Below are 16901 nucleotides of genomic sequence, written 5' to 3' on the forward strand. Positions count from 1 at the left end.
GGAAGAATGTTAATAAGCCATGCACTTTTATTATTCCCACCAGAGGTTATTTTCTTTTGTGTTTTTTGAGGTCTTGATGTGCAGTAGTGGTGTCTGCCAATCTAACAAAGAAAATCCTGTGTATGAGATGTGGCTGATATGCTGTGCCGTATGTCAGGGGGATTATTTTCCCTTCAGAGGTGGCCTTTATAAGAAAAAAAAAGAAGAAAAAAAGTCAGTGTGTGCTTTGGAAGTAATGGAACATTGTGGTTAATACAGAAGAGAAAATGGCCTGCTACTCACTTCATCTCTACTTTTTTTTTTTCAATCTGCTCCACCACCAAGCACTGCTGTCAGATGGCTGCATTTGTCTTCGCATTTGGATCCCCCCCCCCCCCCAATTTTTCTTCTAATTTCTGCTGCTCCTTGTTCAAAAATGTGGTTTTCTGGAAGCATATCTAGTAAACCACACGTTGAATTACTTTCGTTTTGAAGCCTGAATTAGGCTTTGTTAGATTATAGGCAAGCTACATGAGTCAGGGAAGAAGCAGCTGTACAAATGAGACTATGGCTTCTTTCCCCACCTTCCAGTCCCCACCCCACCCCCCTTTTGCCCATCCTTGCTCTCTTTCCCTTTCTTTTTCCCCTCCTCATGGCATTGGATGAGTACATTTTATACACATTCTTCTCCCTGACATTAATTGGAAATGTAGAGAACCTCAACCGCAAGAATGCAGAGCACCATGGGGTATTAGGTGTCTCAACAAAGCAAAGGATGGACAGGACACTATGTCTTATTAGCCTTTATGTAGGCTAGCGCAGACACAGACCTTACGATCTCTTGTCTGGCCGACTTGTCATAGCATATTTAATGAGAATAATGTCAAATGATCATTTACAGGACTGAAGGAAGTCTTTGGTCACTCATTAAAGGAGCAGAGACTGACACGAACAAATACTTAGAATCCCCCAAACAAGACATTTTTTACTCGACTAATGAGACCACATGTTTCAAAGTCGTGGCTTGAGACAGCCATCACCTGGGGTCATGGCATTTTGCAGACAAAGTGGAAAAGGTGAGAAGTAAAGAGAAACATTAACTCATTATGAGCCTTGTTGTCTGCGGATGTAGGGACAGTGCAAATCATAAATTGAAGAGAAAAGAGAATAACAAGTATGCCAAGGGAGAATTTTACAGTTTGTACATTGACTTGAACAAAGTGAAACAGCAGAGCAGTGAGTAAATGTAAAGAACTTTTTTGATGACCACTTTGGGTATTGGATATGTGTGCTTTAAAGGTCCTCTTGAGGTTGCATTTGCAGGCCAGCCAAAAACAGGGGCCTTTGTTGTCTACCACTTTACTTTGTATGAGCAGTAAACTGGATTGAAATGCTGGTCGACTTCAATCATTTCCTTTGTACGTGGTTAATTGTAGTCATTGTGCCAGTGGAAATTGAATGGACCAGTAATGAAGAGTTCTGAATTTGAATCTGAATTTTCTTCACCTTGCAGAAGATGATTGTAGTTGATAAAATCAAGTCATGATACAACTTTTAAAATGGGGAATACCAAGTGATGCATTCAATAAAATCACAATATAGCCAATTAAGAGGTGAAACAAATTGTGACCCGCTGCAACAAAAGGATCCTAAAGTCGCTGACGGGTGAGCCGAGAAAATCGAGTTTGAAGTTAGCTCACCAAAGTCTGTCAAAACGTTCGAATTTCTGTTTTTAACATAATTTTGTAGTCTATTAACCAGTATCTTCTATCATCTGCCGAAATTTCGAAGCTAAATGATCACAGGAAAGGCCTGAAAATAGCATTTTTCCGTGCCATGCTCGGCTCACCCGTCAGCGACTTTAGGATCCTTTTGTTGTAGCGGGTCACAATTACTTTTCTTGTTTTCTTTTTTCTCCTTATAATTTGTTGTTAAATCATGGCCATGTGGCTGAGGCTGGTCTTAATTTGCAGCAAATCATAAAGAAAAGCCAATGCTGTTAATGACTTTGAATATTACTAATATTCAGGTAGTCATAATCATCTTCATTGGAGCTATAACAGTAGTGTGTGTTTGTGTATAGTGAATTGCTCATTATAACAACTTAAAACACTGTATATTCAGGACCATTTAATATGAGGTACTTTTTTGTTAAGACCTGTAGAAGCATTGGTTGCATTGGACATTTCAGTTTAGCTGCAGACATTGATTACCATTCATTTTGTGATAAAATCCTGAAATTTGATGAACCTTTGCATTTGTTCAGGGGATTTCTGAAGTGCAGTGTACAGTTAAATGCAAGGTCTTTCAAATCTTCATGTATCTGCCAGAAGAAGTGTAAAACAGATCCACTGTACACCCAAAACTTGTGAAGTATCACACAAGTACTTGTTTATGTCACAGTCACACTACATACATGTATACTATTGCTTTGTATTTCAAAAAAAGTAATGAATAAATGTATTTTATATACGTTTATAAAGTTTAATAGGGCTGTTATTGCAATGAAATGAAATATGATTTTCATTGAAAAAAATACAAACAAACAAAAATAAATTCCTTACGAATGCCATGTGATTTATCTCTGGTTTCTGTGATGTTTAGAACTGCTAGATTACAATTTTATTCCATACAAGGTGTAGTTTACAAGTACAACTACAACCAGTACTCATGTTTCTGGAGAAATGATTTATAAGACACGTTTTGATGAATGAGGAAACAGAGTGATTCCTTTTATGGTTTGATGCAGTGGTGACATGGATTTTATACTCATCAAAACTGGTATGGGGAAGAAGCTTCATACCATTTATTTACAAGTACACTGTAGATGAGATATGAAAGTATTTTTTTGTTGTTGGTTGTGTTTGTACAATATATGTGTGTATTTGTGTATATTTACTATGTAGGCCCATGTTTTTAAAAGATCAAGAAAAATAGGAAGGTGTCAGTCTCATTGTAAAAATGGTTCTCCAAAGGTTTGCCATCGTATTTGATGCTGACTACAGCCCGTAAGTCGCCAGCTTTGATGACTTATCAGATATGTAGGTTAAAGTATGATGCTTCAGAAGGACAGAAAACGTCAGACTCCCTTTCAGGGGGATACCCAAGTAGGTGCAGTGTACAATCGTGGGCATCTTCAAATATGAAACTGAAAGAACTATCTTTAGCAGCATTCAATACTGGTGGCCATTCAAAGTTTGGTGACGTAGGCACTTAGATTGCATTCTTTGTCGTTATTAATAGATGAGGAAGTTGTACGGGCGCTCTCTGGAAGTGGGGGTGACTCATGGAAAGTTAGAGTTGCCAAGAGAACAACTGCCTCGTTTATTAAGTGCCCTTGACATATTTAGGATGTAAGGGTCAACCCTGTTAGGTCTGTTCACCTCAAATCCGACAGGATACCCGTGGAGCCCCCCTCAGTAATTTCACCAGGACTCTTCTTGGCTGTCTTGTGTACCAGCCATAGTGTTGGGTATTGTCATCATCCAGGGGTAAAGGGAGTAGGGCTGGGTGGGCGTGAGGATTCAAGGGATGGGGTGGAGTTGGCTGAAGAAAAGAAAAGTGTGCATGCTTTTTGACATTTCCTGCGTCTAGGGTAATCTCACAAGAGAAGTGAAAGTGTGAGCGTTACATATTCAGTGCTGTTCAAATATCTCTCATGATCACTTTCACATTCACTTCTTGTACGTTGGATTGTGTTCTTGTTCTTTTTTTTTGATATTTTTTGTTAAATTGAATCAGCTTTATATGAAACTGAGATAAATGTAAGATGGTGTGCATACAATGAATTTGCTATGCATCATAATGATATGCCCTGTATTATGTGTAATTCCCCGATGACTTGGTCTTGCGATTGGGGAAATATTTTGATAGTGGGTATAGAAACCTGTTTTGGCTATTTCATACTAATCTATCCTTCTTCTACAAAAGAAAGTCTTTCTTGTCTACTGTACACATTGTGGTGTTTTCAAATGTTCATGCCAAATTTGCTAAAATGTATGTGAAACTTATGAAAAAAAAGATACAAATAATAAGAACTACAAGAAGACAGGCTTGTGAAGCTGACAGTTTCAAAAACAGTGCACCAGTGACACCAACATACAACAGCCAGCATACAAAATTGTAATTTTAGTAATAATAATGATAATCATGATGATAATAGCTAGTTTTTATATGGCGCATTTAACACTTGTTATAGGTATCTGAATGCGCTTTAAAAAAAAAAATACAGACTATCATTACCCCGGTCACTAGATGCACTATTTCCCACCAGCACTGACAGTGTTCACTCTCAACTCCCAAGGGAACATTCCAGCTGTTTTACAGGTGCGCACATGTTGATCAACCAACATAAACATTCCCTCCTACTGGGTACCCATTTACATATACTCCCGGGTGGAGAGCAGCAATGTGGACAATGCTGAAGTGCAAACATGTTGGGCTTTGCAGGGGCTTGAACCAACGAACCCATACCATGCTCATGTCATTCAGAGACGGGCACTCAACCACTCAGCCACGACACCTCCACAATTGTAGTTGTACAGCTGTATAAAATGTCTTTTCATAATTGTGATGGTAATGGTGATGGCGATCATAAATTTAATTCAAGAAATAATCTGTATTGTTGCATGTCTGCTGCTTTATCTCATCCTTTATACTACTGTTAACGTGGAAATTTTCGCGGTACATTAATTTTCGCGGATTTCGCGCTACGCTCGGCTAGCGCGAATTCAAAAACGCGCGAATATATCGTCACAATTTTCTACGCACATTTTGAACGGGATGAATTGTGTGCGCTTCATCGATGATACTGCTACGTAGTACAATGTACAGGCATGTTTACGCTACTAGTACTGTGCGAAGAGACGATACCCTAGATTGCTGTGTACTGTAGCATGCATGTGTGCACCGCACGCATCGATGCTACAGTCCCCCGTGACTACGGTACTAGAGTCACAGCTGTACTACGTATTTGAGTGCTTGTACTCGCAGTCGAGCCGCTCGCTACGTCCCTTGTCGTACGCTGGCATAGCAAGCTACGTAGCAGAGGCTTTGGATGAAAGCAGTGAATGTGTACTACAGTAAAGTAACCTGCTGCGGAGCGCGAATTTAAGAACCCGCGAATACGTTTTCGAGCCGCTCAGCGCGAAAAATTAATCGCGCGAAAATATTGAGTTTACAGTATATTTTTTTTTCAGTCAACTAGAGTATTCACACATGTTTTTGCTACACTGCATGTAGTACTGTATAAAGCATAAAAATGAAGTACCATCTCTCTTTGTGATAAAGCTGTCGGTACAAGGGTGCCATGCGTCTACGTGTAAAGTTCATTATGCACTTGTCAATTGTAGTCCCGGCCCATGGGTACCCGGGGATGGCCGGGACTTGCAACCAAATTGAGCGGGGATTTCAGCATTTTTTTCGCCCGGGTGGGTCGGGAATAGACCGGGCTTTGTAGGGGGAAATTCACTTAATTTGCCCCGGTGGGCCGGGGATGTACCGGGATGTTGTCGAGGGAAATTCAATTATTTTGCCCCGGTGGGTCGGGGAATGGGCCGGGCTTTGTCGGGGGAGATTCACTTATTTTGCCCCGGTGGGTGGGGAATAAACCAGGGCTTGTCGGGGGAAATTCGCTCCAACCAAATGGCAGGCATTTGGGGCAGGAATTTTTGCCGGGATTGAGCCAGATTTTGCTTGAGAGTTGACCACGACTTGTACCATTTCCAGTACGGTAATGCAACCATAAATTATTTCGCTTAACTAGCAATTCCCCGCTATTGATGACTCGGCAACATTGCCCAAAAGTCGCGTAAACGCATGAATCACATAAGAAAAGTAAAATAGAGCCTAGCGCGAAACATGCGCGATTTGCGCATTTCATGAATTTTTCTGACGTGGAACCTTCGATCGTATTGTCCTCGGATGTGCGCCGGATCGGCGCTTTACACGATTCCATGCGCAAAAGTTGCGTAATCGCATATTAAAATTATGTAAGAAATTTGGTTTTGCGTGCTTGTCCGTCGAGAATTTGACCATTTTCGCTGATTTATGCAATGAAAAATCACCGATGAATTGCGCAAGAACTACGGAAAGATCACGCAAAAATATAGCGCCACAATCATACGTGAGTTGTTAGTGATACATTTTGTGATTCATCGATCAGTATTTCGTAAGTATTACATGCGTTTATTTGCGTGTTCTGTTAGAGATACATAGGCCTACGCCAATATTTTTTTTTCAGTGATTTTCAGTGATACGTAGGTGTTACAAGCGCAAAACATGCGTCATTATTTATGTCTGCTAATCGTCAGTGGAGAGTCGTTGGTGAACGCGATAGCGGCAACATTTTCGCAAACAATCGCTGATATTCCACGCATATTTCGCGCATTGTTCGCGTGAGAACCACGCAAACTACGCGAAAAATGACATAAAACTGCGCAATAATGCGTAAACTTTTACGCGAAGCCGAGTTTTGAGCTCCTCAAAACCCGGAATTGCGTAAAGCGCCGATCCGGCGCATATCTGCTGACAATTTACATAATTTTTGCGTAGTTTGCGTTGTTCTTACGCGAAAAACGGGCGAAATATGCGTGGAATATCAGTGATCGTTTGCGAAAATGTTGCCACTACCACGTTCATGTGCAAATCATGCGCGATTCATACGCAATTCATTGTGATGAAGTGCAGATTATACGTGATCTTCCGTGGACCTTAGTCGTCGCGCACAACCACGAATTCGCCCTTTATGGGGCCTTTGCGTGCCTATGCGCTGAAAGTGCGTGGTTAAGTGATTTTTTAGTGATATTTCCGCAATTCATCGGTGATTTTCATCGCGTAAATCAGCGAAAATTCTCAACGGACAAGCACGCACAACCAAATTTCTTGCGTGATTCATGCAAACTTTTACGCGACTATTGGGCAGTGTGACCGGGCCTTGAGGGTCGGGACTTGGCCGGGGATTTCTATGCAAATATACCCGGCTTGTCGGGGACTTGACCGGGGATTTCGGCACAAATATTGCCCGGACTGTCGGGGAATTGGCCGGGGATTTCAACTTCAATTTTGCCCGGCCTGCCGGGGAGTTACCGGGGGATTTCCGTGAAAATTTTGCCCGACCGGTCGGAGACTTGGCCGGGACTTGGCCGGGTGGTGTAACATCCCAAAATTGCAAGTGTGATGCAAGTCCCGGCCATCCCCGGGTACCCAGGGGCCGGGACTACAATTGACAAGTGCATTATACCAACTTTGAGCCTCAGAGATTTACATAGAAACCACTCACATCACCACTTTCCAGAACTGCAAAAGTATGTGTGTCATTGATACAGTATCTGAGTATAAAAAGCCAAATGAGTCTCAAAGTGAGCTTAAGCCTACCACTAATAGCCCTAATGTATACAGTACACTTTCCTTTTTGAGTACATCTATTCTATTTTTACCCAACATTTAAACTTAACTTCACAGGTAGGGTATTACAGGCCTACATGTACGTTGTATGTTCGATACGCACAGGTCTTGCTCGTCACTGGGCCACACGAGGTACTATTTGTAGGCACAATTGTACAGTGCAGTGATGTATCGAATTGATTTGATGAGTTGAGCTGTCTGCCATAGGGGGATGCTAGCAAACACTACTGTAAAACCAGAAATATTTGTGGCATGAAACTGTCACGAACAGGAGACGAAGACCTTTTTCCCAGCACGAAACTTTCGCGAAATTGCCACTGGCATTCAATGTAACGTGTACAAAAACATTCATGTGCACTTTACTGTCGCAAATCTTGGCCCTCACTAAATTTGCTCAAGTTTTATGCGCACAAAATTTCTGGTTTACAGTACTACAGTGTACTTGCACTATGACACTCAGTTATATACAGCCCACTACATGTAATTGATTGGTGATGCTCTCTAGTAAACTGTCTACTGACGTTCTTCTCCTACCAAACAGAAAAAAAAAGATCAAAGAAAAAAACTAAATAAAACAAAACACTTGATTTGGTGGTTTTAAAGGTTTGGCAAACGCTACTCTCTGTGGTTAGATGACAACCGGAATAGATCTATGAAGTTCTTTGTGTGTGTGTGTGTATCACGTGTACCCGTATTCATTTGCAAGATTTTTAAGATAATAGTTAGAGTGCATTTGTTCGTGTGTGTGTGTGTGTGTGTGTGTATATACTGTGTGTGTGTGTGTCCTTGTTAAAGGTCAAAGTCTTACTTTGTTCAAGACACTTGGTAATATCTATGACACATTTTTTTTTAATGTTATTTGAATCTCTGGGTTTCTTATGTTGTGATTTTGAAGAGACAGAGAGGTTTAAATCTCTTGAGGGCATTGGCAGTACATGTTTAGCTGAAACCAAAGATCTGTTGGTTACTTGTTGAACAGCACATTAAACAGGATGAATTCTGTTCATTATCAACAGTGCATTTCTGTGTGTACCTTTCAGACTACAAAAACATATCGAGTCCCAAGGATGAGAATTCCCAGCACGAATTTGTGACCATACACAATGTACGTTATGAGCTCTGTGTGCAATGTCGCTGTGAGAACATATTTTGTGAAATAACACACTGACAGAATGCACACATGAATTTACACATGAATTTAAAGATGTTTTAATGCTACAATGTACTGTATACGGCAAATGTTTTGTGAGATTTTTATTTTCAAGGAGTTCGCACGTCACATGCTGTTCGCGAATCTAAAGACACAGGAAAATATTGACTCTGATCCCAACATGAATGCGCGCATACATTTCTCCATTCAGTCCTGTACTCCATGATTGAAAATTTCACAACACATGAAATCATTGGGATGTCCCAATTCACTAAAACTTAGACTCAGTAAAGATGTGCCTTTACAGTAATTCAAAAGGACAGCCTTTTGACTGCAATATCCCTTTCATTTTACCATACATACAGTATAAGAATCAGGAGTAGCCATCATCCATGGAGGAGGGGGGGGGGTAACCTTTTCTCAGTACCATTTTGATGCTGTTACCAAGTTTTGATTGGAGTATATTGGAGAGACTATTCAGACAAAAGAAATTCCATTGGCACACCATCTAGAAGGCAAGCACATTGACATTTACCCCGTGTAAAATGGGTAAAAAGACAGTGGACAAAAGGAAAAAAAGTTCCATTGTGTCTGGGGGTCAGTAAACCAGTGAACCAAGGAGGAATTCTGATTTTAACTGGAGTTATGTCTGAAAAGACACAGTTGAATGCGATTTATCATAGTTAAATTATACATTGTGTTACAAGTACACAAGATTTCTTTCTAGTACATTCTCACAATTTGTTTTTCTGTATTTTTCTGCGTACAATGTATAATAAATGTATGATTTCTGTAAAGGTTTGTTGACTCCGGATGCGGAAATGGGTTGCAACTTTTATAATGAGAGTCTGGAATCATTTGACACTGTACAGCATGCAGCAGATACACTGTGCAGCCGTAGTTGCGCATTGATAACTGTCCTTTAGTGTGTGTGTGTGTGTGTGTGTGTGTGTCTTGGAGGGGGGGGGGGGGGTGGATGGGGGTTGTATTGCAATATGACTTGGAAATTGACCCTTTGTGAAATGTGCAGTGGTATTTCAACTGGCATAATTGTTTGCATTGAAAGGATCTCAATATAGCCAGTGTAACACGCTTTGCATTAGACCAATTCTTGGAAAAGGAATGATGACCTCACAATGACTCAATGTAAAAGGAAGAAAAGTACACAGGACAGGCTCTGTGGTAGTCTTTTTGTCACATGGCACTACATTGGGCAGAGTGGGTGTGTGCTCTTTGTTTGAAGTTGGCTATAATTCTCCATTTTCTTTCTTTGTTTACCTTCTCTCTTTTTTTTTTGCATGGTGATATCTGTGACGTACTAAACAGCATAATTACATTGTGCATTTCTGAGATTATGAATTATTAATGTTTTGCTTTGGGGAACTTTGCATACAGTCTTTTATCTCTAGATGAACATCACAGTATAGATCTATGTGGCCAATTGTGCATGCTTTTCTATTAAAGGGAATGTACAGTACTGGTTGAGGTGGGGATTCATGTTTTGAACATTCCTATTAAAAGTGAGATAATGAGAACCCTCTTATGAAACATGAAAGAGCATGTAATTTTAACAAGGATTCAACATTTATTTGATGAAAATTGGTTTTCAAATGGCTGAGATATCCCAAAAAGTGATAATAATAAAAGGCGACAGGCCACGCCTTTTATTAGGATCTCTTTGTTTCACCTTGTTTTTGGATATCACAGCCATTTCAAAACCGATTTTCATCAAATGAACTTTTGATACCCCATAGAATTGCATGCTCTTTGACATCTCATAGAGTGGTTTCTGAATATCTCGCAAAACGTTAAAAGCTAAATCCTCACCTCAAACCAGAACTGTACACACCCTTTAAGTTCTCTTTGTGGTTGGCTGAACATGGGATAGTGAAAGTTAGTGTGTGGTTGTGAGCTTTGACTTTCTCTCTGAATTATAAATCTTCTTATGATATGGAATGAAAATATCAGTTGACCCAAACCCCAGCTGAACTGGTGGTTTACAGAACTTTCTGAATACAGTCTATTAAACTTGAATAGAAAAAGTTCAAAATTTAAATTTACTGTGTAATGATAAGCTCTCATTTGAGCTACTGATTATAAAAAGGAAAGAAAGTAAAAACAAAATGGTGTAAAAACAAACCAACATGCAAGAAACTGTGATTGTCCCAAATTCCACCAGTTTAACTTGTTGAGTGCATTCTGCATGTTGAGAGCTTGTAATATGAACCAGAACATCCGTGTAGTATGAATTTTGCAAACTAAAAATACCTTTTTATTTTTTCTCCCTAGCATATTTGAACAACTCTAGCAGTCCAAAGTTCAATATGTTGTTTTATGTTAAATTGCATGTATGTGTCAGGGTATAATCTCTTGAATCCTATGATGAGACGTACAGTTTTTGATCTATAAACTAAAAAAAAAAAAATCCTACGATGAGACGTACAGTTTTTGATCTATAAACTTAAAAAAAAAAAGAAGTATTGATATTTTGGGAAAAAACAAACAACTTTCTGTGAAGAGGTGATAGTATGTGTGGTACATGCTGATTTTTGGGTGATCTTTGCAGTTTAATGAGAGGCTGTGAGAATGCCATGTCGATCTGTCGTTGCACATCCATTCATTCTTTGTATTGGGGGTGGATGTACAAGTGAGCATTTAATAGTCTGGAGTGATTTTACTTTAATATTGACTAACATGTTCATACAGTATTCAATATCGACTGTGTTTATGAAATCATGAAATAACAAAAAGAACCAAGGGTCATCAAATTTGAATATCTCTAATGTTGCCTCTGTCTCCTCATATTTTGTGTGCAGAAACTGTTATAGTTGTCTATCACTAGGCATAGCATTTTTAAATTTACTCCAGTGTATACAAGTACATTGTATGTAATGTGCGACTTGGAGCGTACTTGATATTTGATAGAGTAATCCCTTTATAGTGGCTTTACACGCAGGAAGCTATAAGTATGCTGGGATGGTGGTTGAGTCTTTATGAGGAGAGCTATGAAGTATGGGTATGGTCTGTATACACTGTACATTATATGTTTGATATGAATGGACAAAGCAGTTAGATGTGCTTGGAACGTGCACAAATGTACCGGTATCTTGCTCACTTTGTTGATCTTTGTAGTGTAAATCCCTTTGTGCTAGGCATGAGAACAGGTATCCAATGAAGTGATTGATCATCATGTTGTATTTTTGTGTTTTCATTCCTCTCAATAAAAAAAAAAAAAAAACACCAAGGAAATAAGATAGATTTAAATAGATATATAAGCAACAAATTTGCACCTTGTAGGCCTACACCTTTATATGGAAGGTTTTGTTTATTGTTCATTTTTTGTTTGTATTTCATTTTAAAATATTCATGTGAGTTTTTCTTCCAACTGTATAATGATATTGACTACCTGTAAACTAAAACCTTTGGTTTCTAGAGGAGGCCTAGAAAAAGAAATGAAAGAAAAGGTTTTAATTTGTAAAAAAAAAAAAAAAAAAATGAGCAGGTTTGACTTGCTAAGATCAATAAATTTGTAAACAGGGGTTGCCATGATTGTTATGCATCGCTAGTGCGTAGCATTGATACCCTACACGTGGGAAATTTATTCATGAGGACTATGACTGCGCAGAGAGAAAGAGGGAGAGGGAGAGAGAGAGAGGAGTGGGGGAGCAGGAGAGAGCCAGAGTCTCTGGGTTACGGGATGAGTCCACAGAGTTCACTATCCCCAGGAACACAGTGAGATGGGGGTCATAGACAGTTCACCGCTGTCTTGCATAAATTGAGGAGGGGCTGAGACTCTGCCGTGGCCGTACTCCTCCAGTACGATGCATCAGTGATGAGTGTGAATAATTCTTTGATGTCCTCCTGGTTTCATGGGACAATATTCCGGACACGTGCTGACTTTTGATAATCCTCCATAACTCCTCAATCTGTGCAACCATTTGGTTGTCAATACTCTGCATCTATGCATTGCTACAATTTACAAACATCAATTTTGCATGCAGTTGTATTTCAATGACTCAACACACATTTTCAATCCTTTAATAGTATAGAGCTGATGTGAATCGTACTGGTAGAACATTGGTGCTGCCTTCATTGCGTAATGTGACTTTTCTATTGTGCATGCACACTGAGCGTTATTGCTCAATGGAAAGTGTGAATGAAACATGTGCCATAGATTCACATGCTGTCATTGTCTAAAAATATTTGTGCATTGTCATGCTGCTGTTCGGGCAGTGTGTGTTTTGCCAGCATTGAAATGTGCTGTAGGCAAGGATGTCTCAAAGAGGAAGTTAACATGTTTTTGTTTTGTTGTTGTTGTTGTTATAAAAGGAATTAGAATTACAATATGACATGGAAAGTCAACATCAGAATGAAAATAAAAGCCGTAATAAAAAGTCAAATCAAATCAAATTTTAGATATTGTTTAAGAGGAGCAAGATGTACATTGGGTTACTGCCATTCAGATACCAGTTGCTCCAAATAACTACTTCAAGAAATACAAATTACAATGTATGTACAATGCTCCTACTGTAGCAGCGCAATGTTTATCACTTCACTGCAACAATGTAGTTTTTGTAACTGTTTCTGTGACAGTGAAGTCATATCAACTGAAAACAATTTAAGATGAACTTTGTTGATATTTCAGTCTGATAAAGATGTTTTCAGAGTAAGCCTCTTTTGATTCAGAACAGAGGAAACAAAGTTTGTTAAATGCTGCATTACATTGATCAGTATGTGCCATGGTGGATAAATATTTCAAAAACACATGTATACTCAGTATGGACAGTGTTAGATTTATAGTCCCCTATGGTTCTGAATAGGTAAAACAGAAAAAGAGGAAATGGGGTTTATGATGAGTTAAATTGTCAAAATTCATCAGTTGCTGTGCTTTGTAATTTGTACTTTGGCCTCTGTTTGATAAATGTACTTTGCCTTTTTAATAATCACTTGATGGCACATTGACTTTATACTAAAATTGTATCTGGCAAAGTGAGAAAATTGTGCTGTGCTATCAACAGTTTAGAGTGAGAAATACAATTTGTACTTCTAGTCTTATAATGAAATTGTTTTATGAGGGGGACATGTAACATACTACTATGTAGATTTTAAGTAGAACTTGCTGAAATACCTCTTTGGTTTCATTTTGTATTCAAAAGTGCATTAAATGTTTTGTGGCCTCCTTTTCTTTTGATGTTTAAATACACACGAGTAGGTGTGCAGTAAAGCATCCTGTGTATTTAAATGCAATGTAGAAATGTGCCTAGTTTATAAACACACAATGCAACTTTAATAATGAACAGCACTTGTGTCTTTAGCATTGTATGAGTTAATACTCAAGCTGATGTGAATATGTGATTTCTACAATGTATTTGACATTTGGTAATTTGTGAGATTTTCAAAGCCAGGTTTAGCCTGGATATTGCAGTATTTTTTTTTTTTCCACGTATGCCGTCCACGTAGCCCTCTCCCTGCCTTCATATCCCAAACCAAATGTCTCTGACTATCCCAGCTTGTGTCAGCAGGGTTACTTGAGGTCACTTGTCAACAAGCGTGGCAGACCCAGTTCACACCAAAAAATCTATTCAGAAGGTGTGTGTGTGTGTGTGTGTCTACTTGTCGTGGCAGGATTCAGTGCTGTGTGAAGGTTGTATTATTTGTGCAAGTGTGGTTGTGAAGTCGTGTTGGGCAGAATATTGTCAGTGTGCTATTCCCCAGCACCTGTAGGAAGTGGTGTACAGATCGGCATGGCACTTTTCCAAACCACTCCAAGTCAATACGCAGACTGTGAATTGATACCGCAAAATTGCCTGACAAAACAGCAGTGAACCCAACTGTCAGCTGGCTGATTTGAGAGTGAGCAAACCAGCAAATCCGTCTTGTGAAAGGCAGGAACAGTTGCCGAGTGTGAAATACCACCCCCCCCCCCCCACATGCACACATCTTTTGGAAAGAACAGCCTCTGTTCTGTGAGTGTCCAATGGCCCCAGTCTTCCAGGAATTCAGAGCTGTTAAACCTGTATCTTTAACCCATCAAGTTGTAGAGTAATTTTGTGGCAGAAACTATGTATTTTGTCCTCATTCAATGTGAATATTATTGCCGATCCTATATTGGAGAAAGACTATTAAAAAATGGACGTGATCTATCAATTAAACCTGCCTGTAAAACAGCAATTTTCCATTTTGCGAGAGAGAGGTTCATTGACTTTAATCTTCTAGAATGTGATGTCAAGTATTAAAGGGTCAATACAGTGTATCAATTTAGAGGCTTTTGATAACTCTGCAACCGAAATAATTGATGGTATTTGACCAGAATAGGGCTCAAATGAATGATGATTTGATGATGATGATGATGATGATGATGATGATGATGAGGCAGGACCAATGTGAACTTTTTTTAAATTTCCGGATAGGATTACTTTGTTTTCTTGCTTTGTTTGAAAAAAGAAATAGAAAGAAAATCAAAACAATGAGAACAAGAAATCTTCAGTATTCAATGCATGTAATTCACTTGAAATGCCACCCATTTTTTTCCCTTCTTTTTCTGCAAATTTCAGACAGAGGTCAATTTATTTTTGTTATTGGTAATTTTCATGACATTTTCAAAACAGGTGACAAGTGACACTTACACTTACAGTTGTATCATCAGTTTGGAGTTCTGTAGGTCATACACTTTAAACGTATTTATGTTTCCTCTGTCTTTTTATTTTCCTTTCTTTTGTTTTTTTTCTGTTCTTAAAACTTTCCTGGTTTTTCTTCATTTTTCATTGTTTTCCTTTACTTTTTTGTATGTGTCTGACAGTGTGGACGCTGGCTGAGTACAATATGTATAATATAAACTATTTGAAATGTTTTGTGCTTTCTCACTCCCTTTGTGCTGTATAGGGGTCCAGGAGTTGGCAACCAAAACCCTCCACATACAGAGCAAGAGGTACTACCTCGATGTCAAACAGAACAGGAGAGGGCGCTTCCTCAAGATTGCCGAGGTAAGCGAGGTGCGATCAAACGTTCCATCTTCACAAGATTTCATTGTTTGTGTGTGTTTGTACGTAGTGGCATGCATAGTTCTCGTAACGATGTTTAATGCATTTTATAATGGATACATTATTACTTACCCCCTGCTCGTTCATTGAATACAGAAAATATGTATGATTATGGTCTGGTGCATTAAATGTACCATGAGACCATAGATATTCTGTATGTCCTTTATTTTGTAAGAATCATATTTCATTAAATACTTTGGCCTAATATATTACATTATAAATTAGATTATATTTGTAGATAGTATAATAAGTTAAAATTTCCTGTATTTCCCGTGAACAAACAGGTGGTGACAATTTTATCTTTTAATTTGTAGATCTAGATCTGTAGTGAATCTCATACACATTTCAGATGACCAAACATAATTCATATTTCAGAAGCTTTGCTGTACTCGCCACTTGTGCCTTCTTTCATAATTAACTGCTGCAGTGCTGTAACAGTTGCAGTCGTGCAGCTACGATGCTCTCCAATGTCATCAACATGACCAATGCAAAACACACAGAGTACAACAGGCGCAATGGAATTCAGAAAATATGGAAAATGTGTTTTGTGGATTGACCAATCAGATTGCAGAATTCTCAATCACTTTTAAAGATAAATGTGTGTATACTCTGGATAAAAAATGTGCATTAATTTACATGAATGATAAACTGCTTCCAACTTGAGAAAGAATATGATGAAATTACAGGAAAGGAAGTTACAGTCAACACCTTGCCTGAAGTCGAATCTTTTTGGACTGAAGAAATAGATACGACTTTAGAGAAAATTTGACACATGAGGAATTAAAATCAATAGAATATAAACAGAAGAAGACTTGAAAAGACCTTTGACTTAAGCTCGCCGCGACTATACATTCTATGACTTATAACTAACAAACTGTGGATCCGAAATAAATCACAATAGTCCCAAAATAAAGACACGTGTTTCAAATTTCAGATCCAAATTCTGTCAGTGGTATAGTCGTGAGTCGTATAGTATGCGGCAGGCTTTAGGCGAATATTCGATTTATGCAAGGTCGACGTAAGGAATGTTGACTGTATTTGAATCCTGTCAAGGATAGATTAAAAAACACAGGTCTACACGTCTGAGACTGAGGTGTCAAGATCTGTAGGGTTCAAACTGCAAAGTAGAATGAAGAATTTCAGTGTGTCCAGTTATCTGTATTAACCCGTTGTCTACGGGAACCGGGTGCCCCCTGTTGTGTAGCAATTGGAAATCAAGTAATTCTCGGAAGCAACAGGTTAAACGGTCAGCACTGCCCACTGCCATAGTGCCGACTTATTGCCAGGGAAGCCTAGCCTACCAAGGATGACCATAGTTAGATGTCTGA

General features: G+C 38.9%; 1 protein-coding gene across 4 annotated transcripts in view; it reads left to right on the plus strand.

Annotated features, from left to right (window-relative positions):
- The window catches only part of LOC139713990 (transcriptional regulator protein Pur-beta-like), a 77120-nt gene that overhangs the window by 15574 nt on the left and 44645 nt on the right, over positions 1–16901 (plus strand). For 2 of the 4 annotated variants that reach the window (XM_071625729.1, XM_071625713.1), the window contains one exon: positions 15416–15525. In XM_071625729.1, coding sequence (XP_071481830.1) covers positions 15416–15525 — 110 coding nt within the window. The remainder of the gene's footprint in view (positions 1–15415; positions 15526–16901) is intronic. The other 2 variants (XM_071625735.1, XM_071625722.1) reach the window with 1 other exon arrangement.

Source organism: Diadema antillarum, unplaced genomic scaffold (assembly GCF_040938485.1).
Source record: "Diadema antillarum isolate AM-2024a unplaced genomic scaffold, OU_Dant_1.0 scf00000044, whole genome shotgun sequence".
NCBI classification, from domain to species: domain Eukaryota; kingdom Metazoa; phylum Echinodermata; class Echinoidea; order Diadematoida; family Diadematidae; genus Diadema; species Diadema antillarum.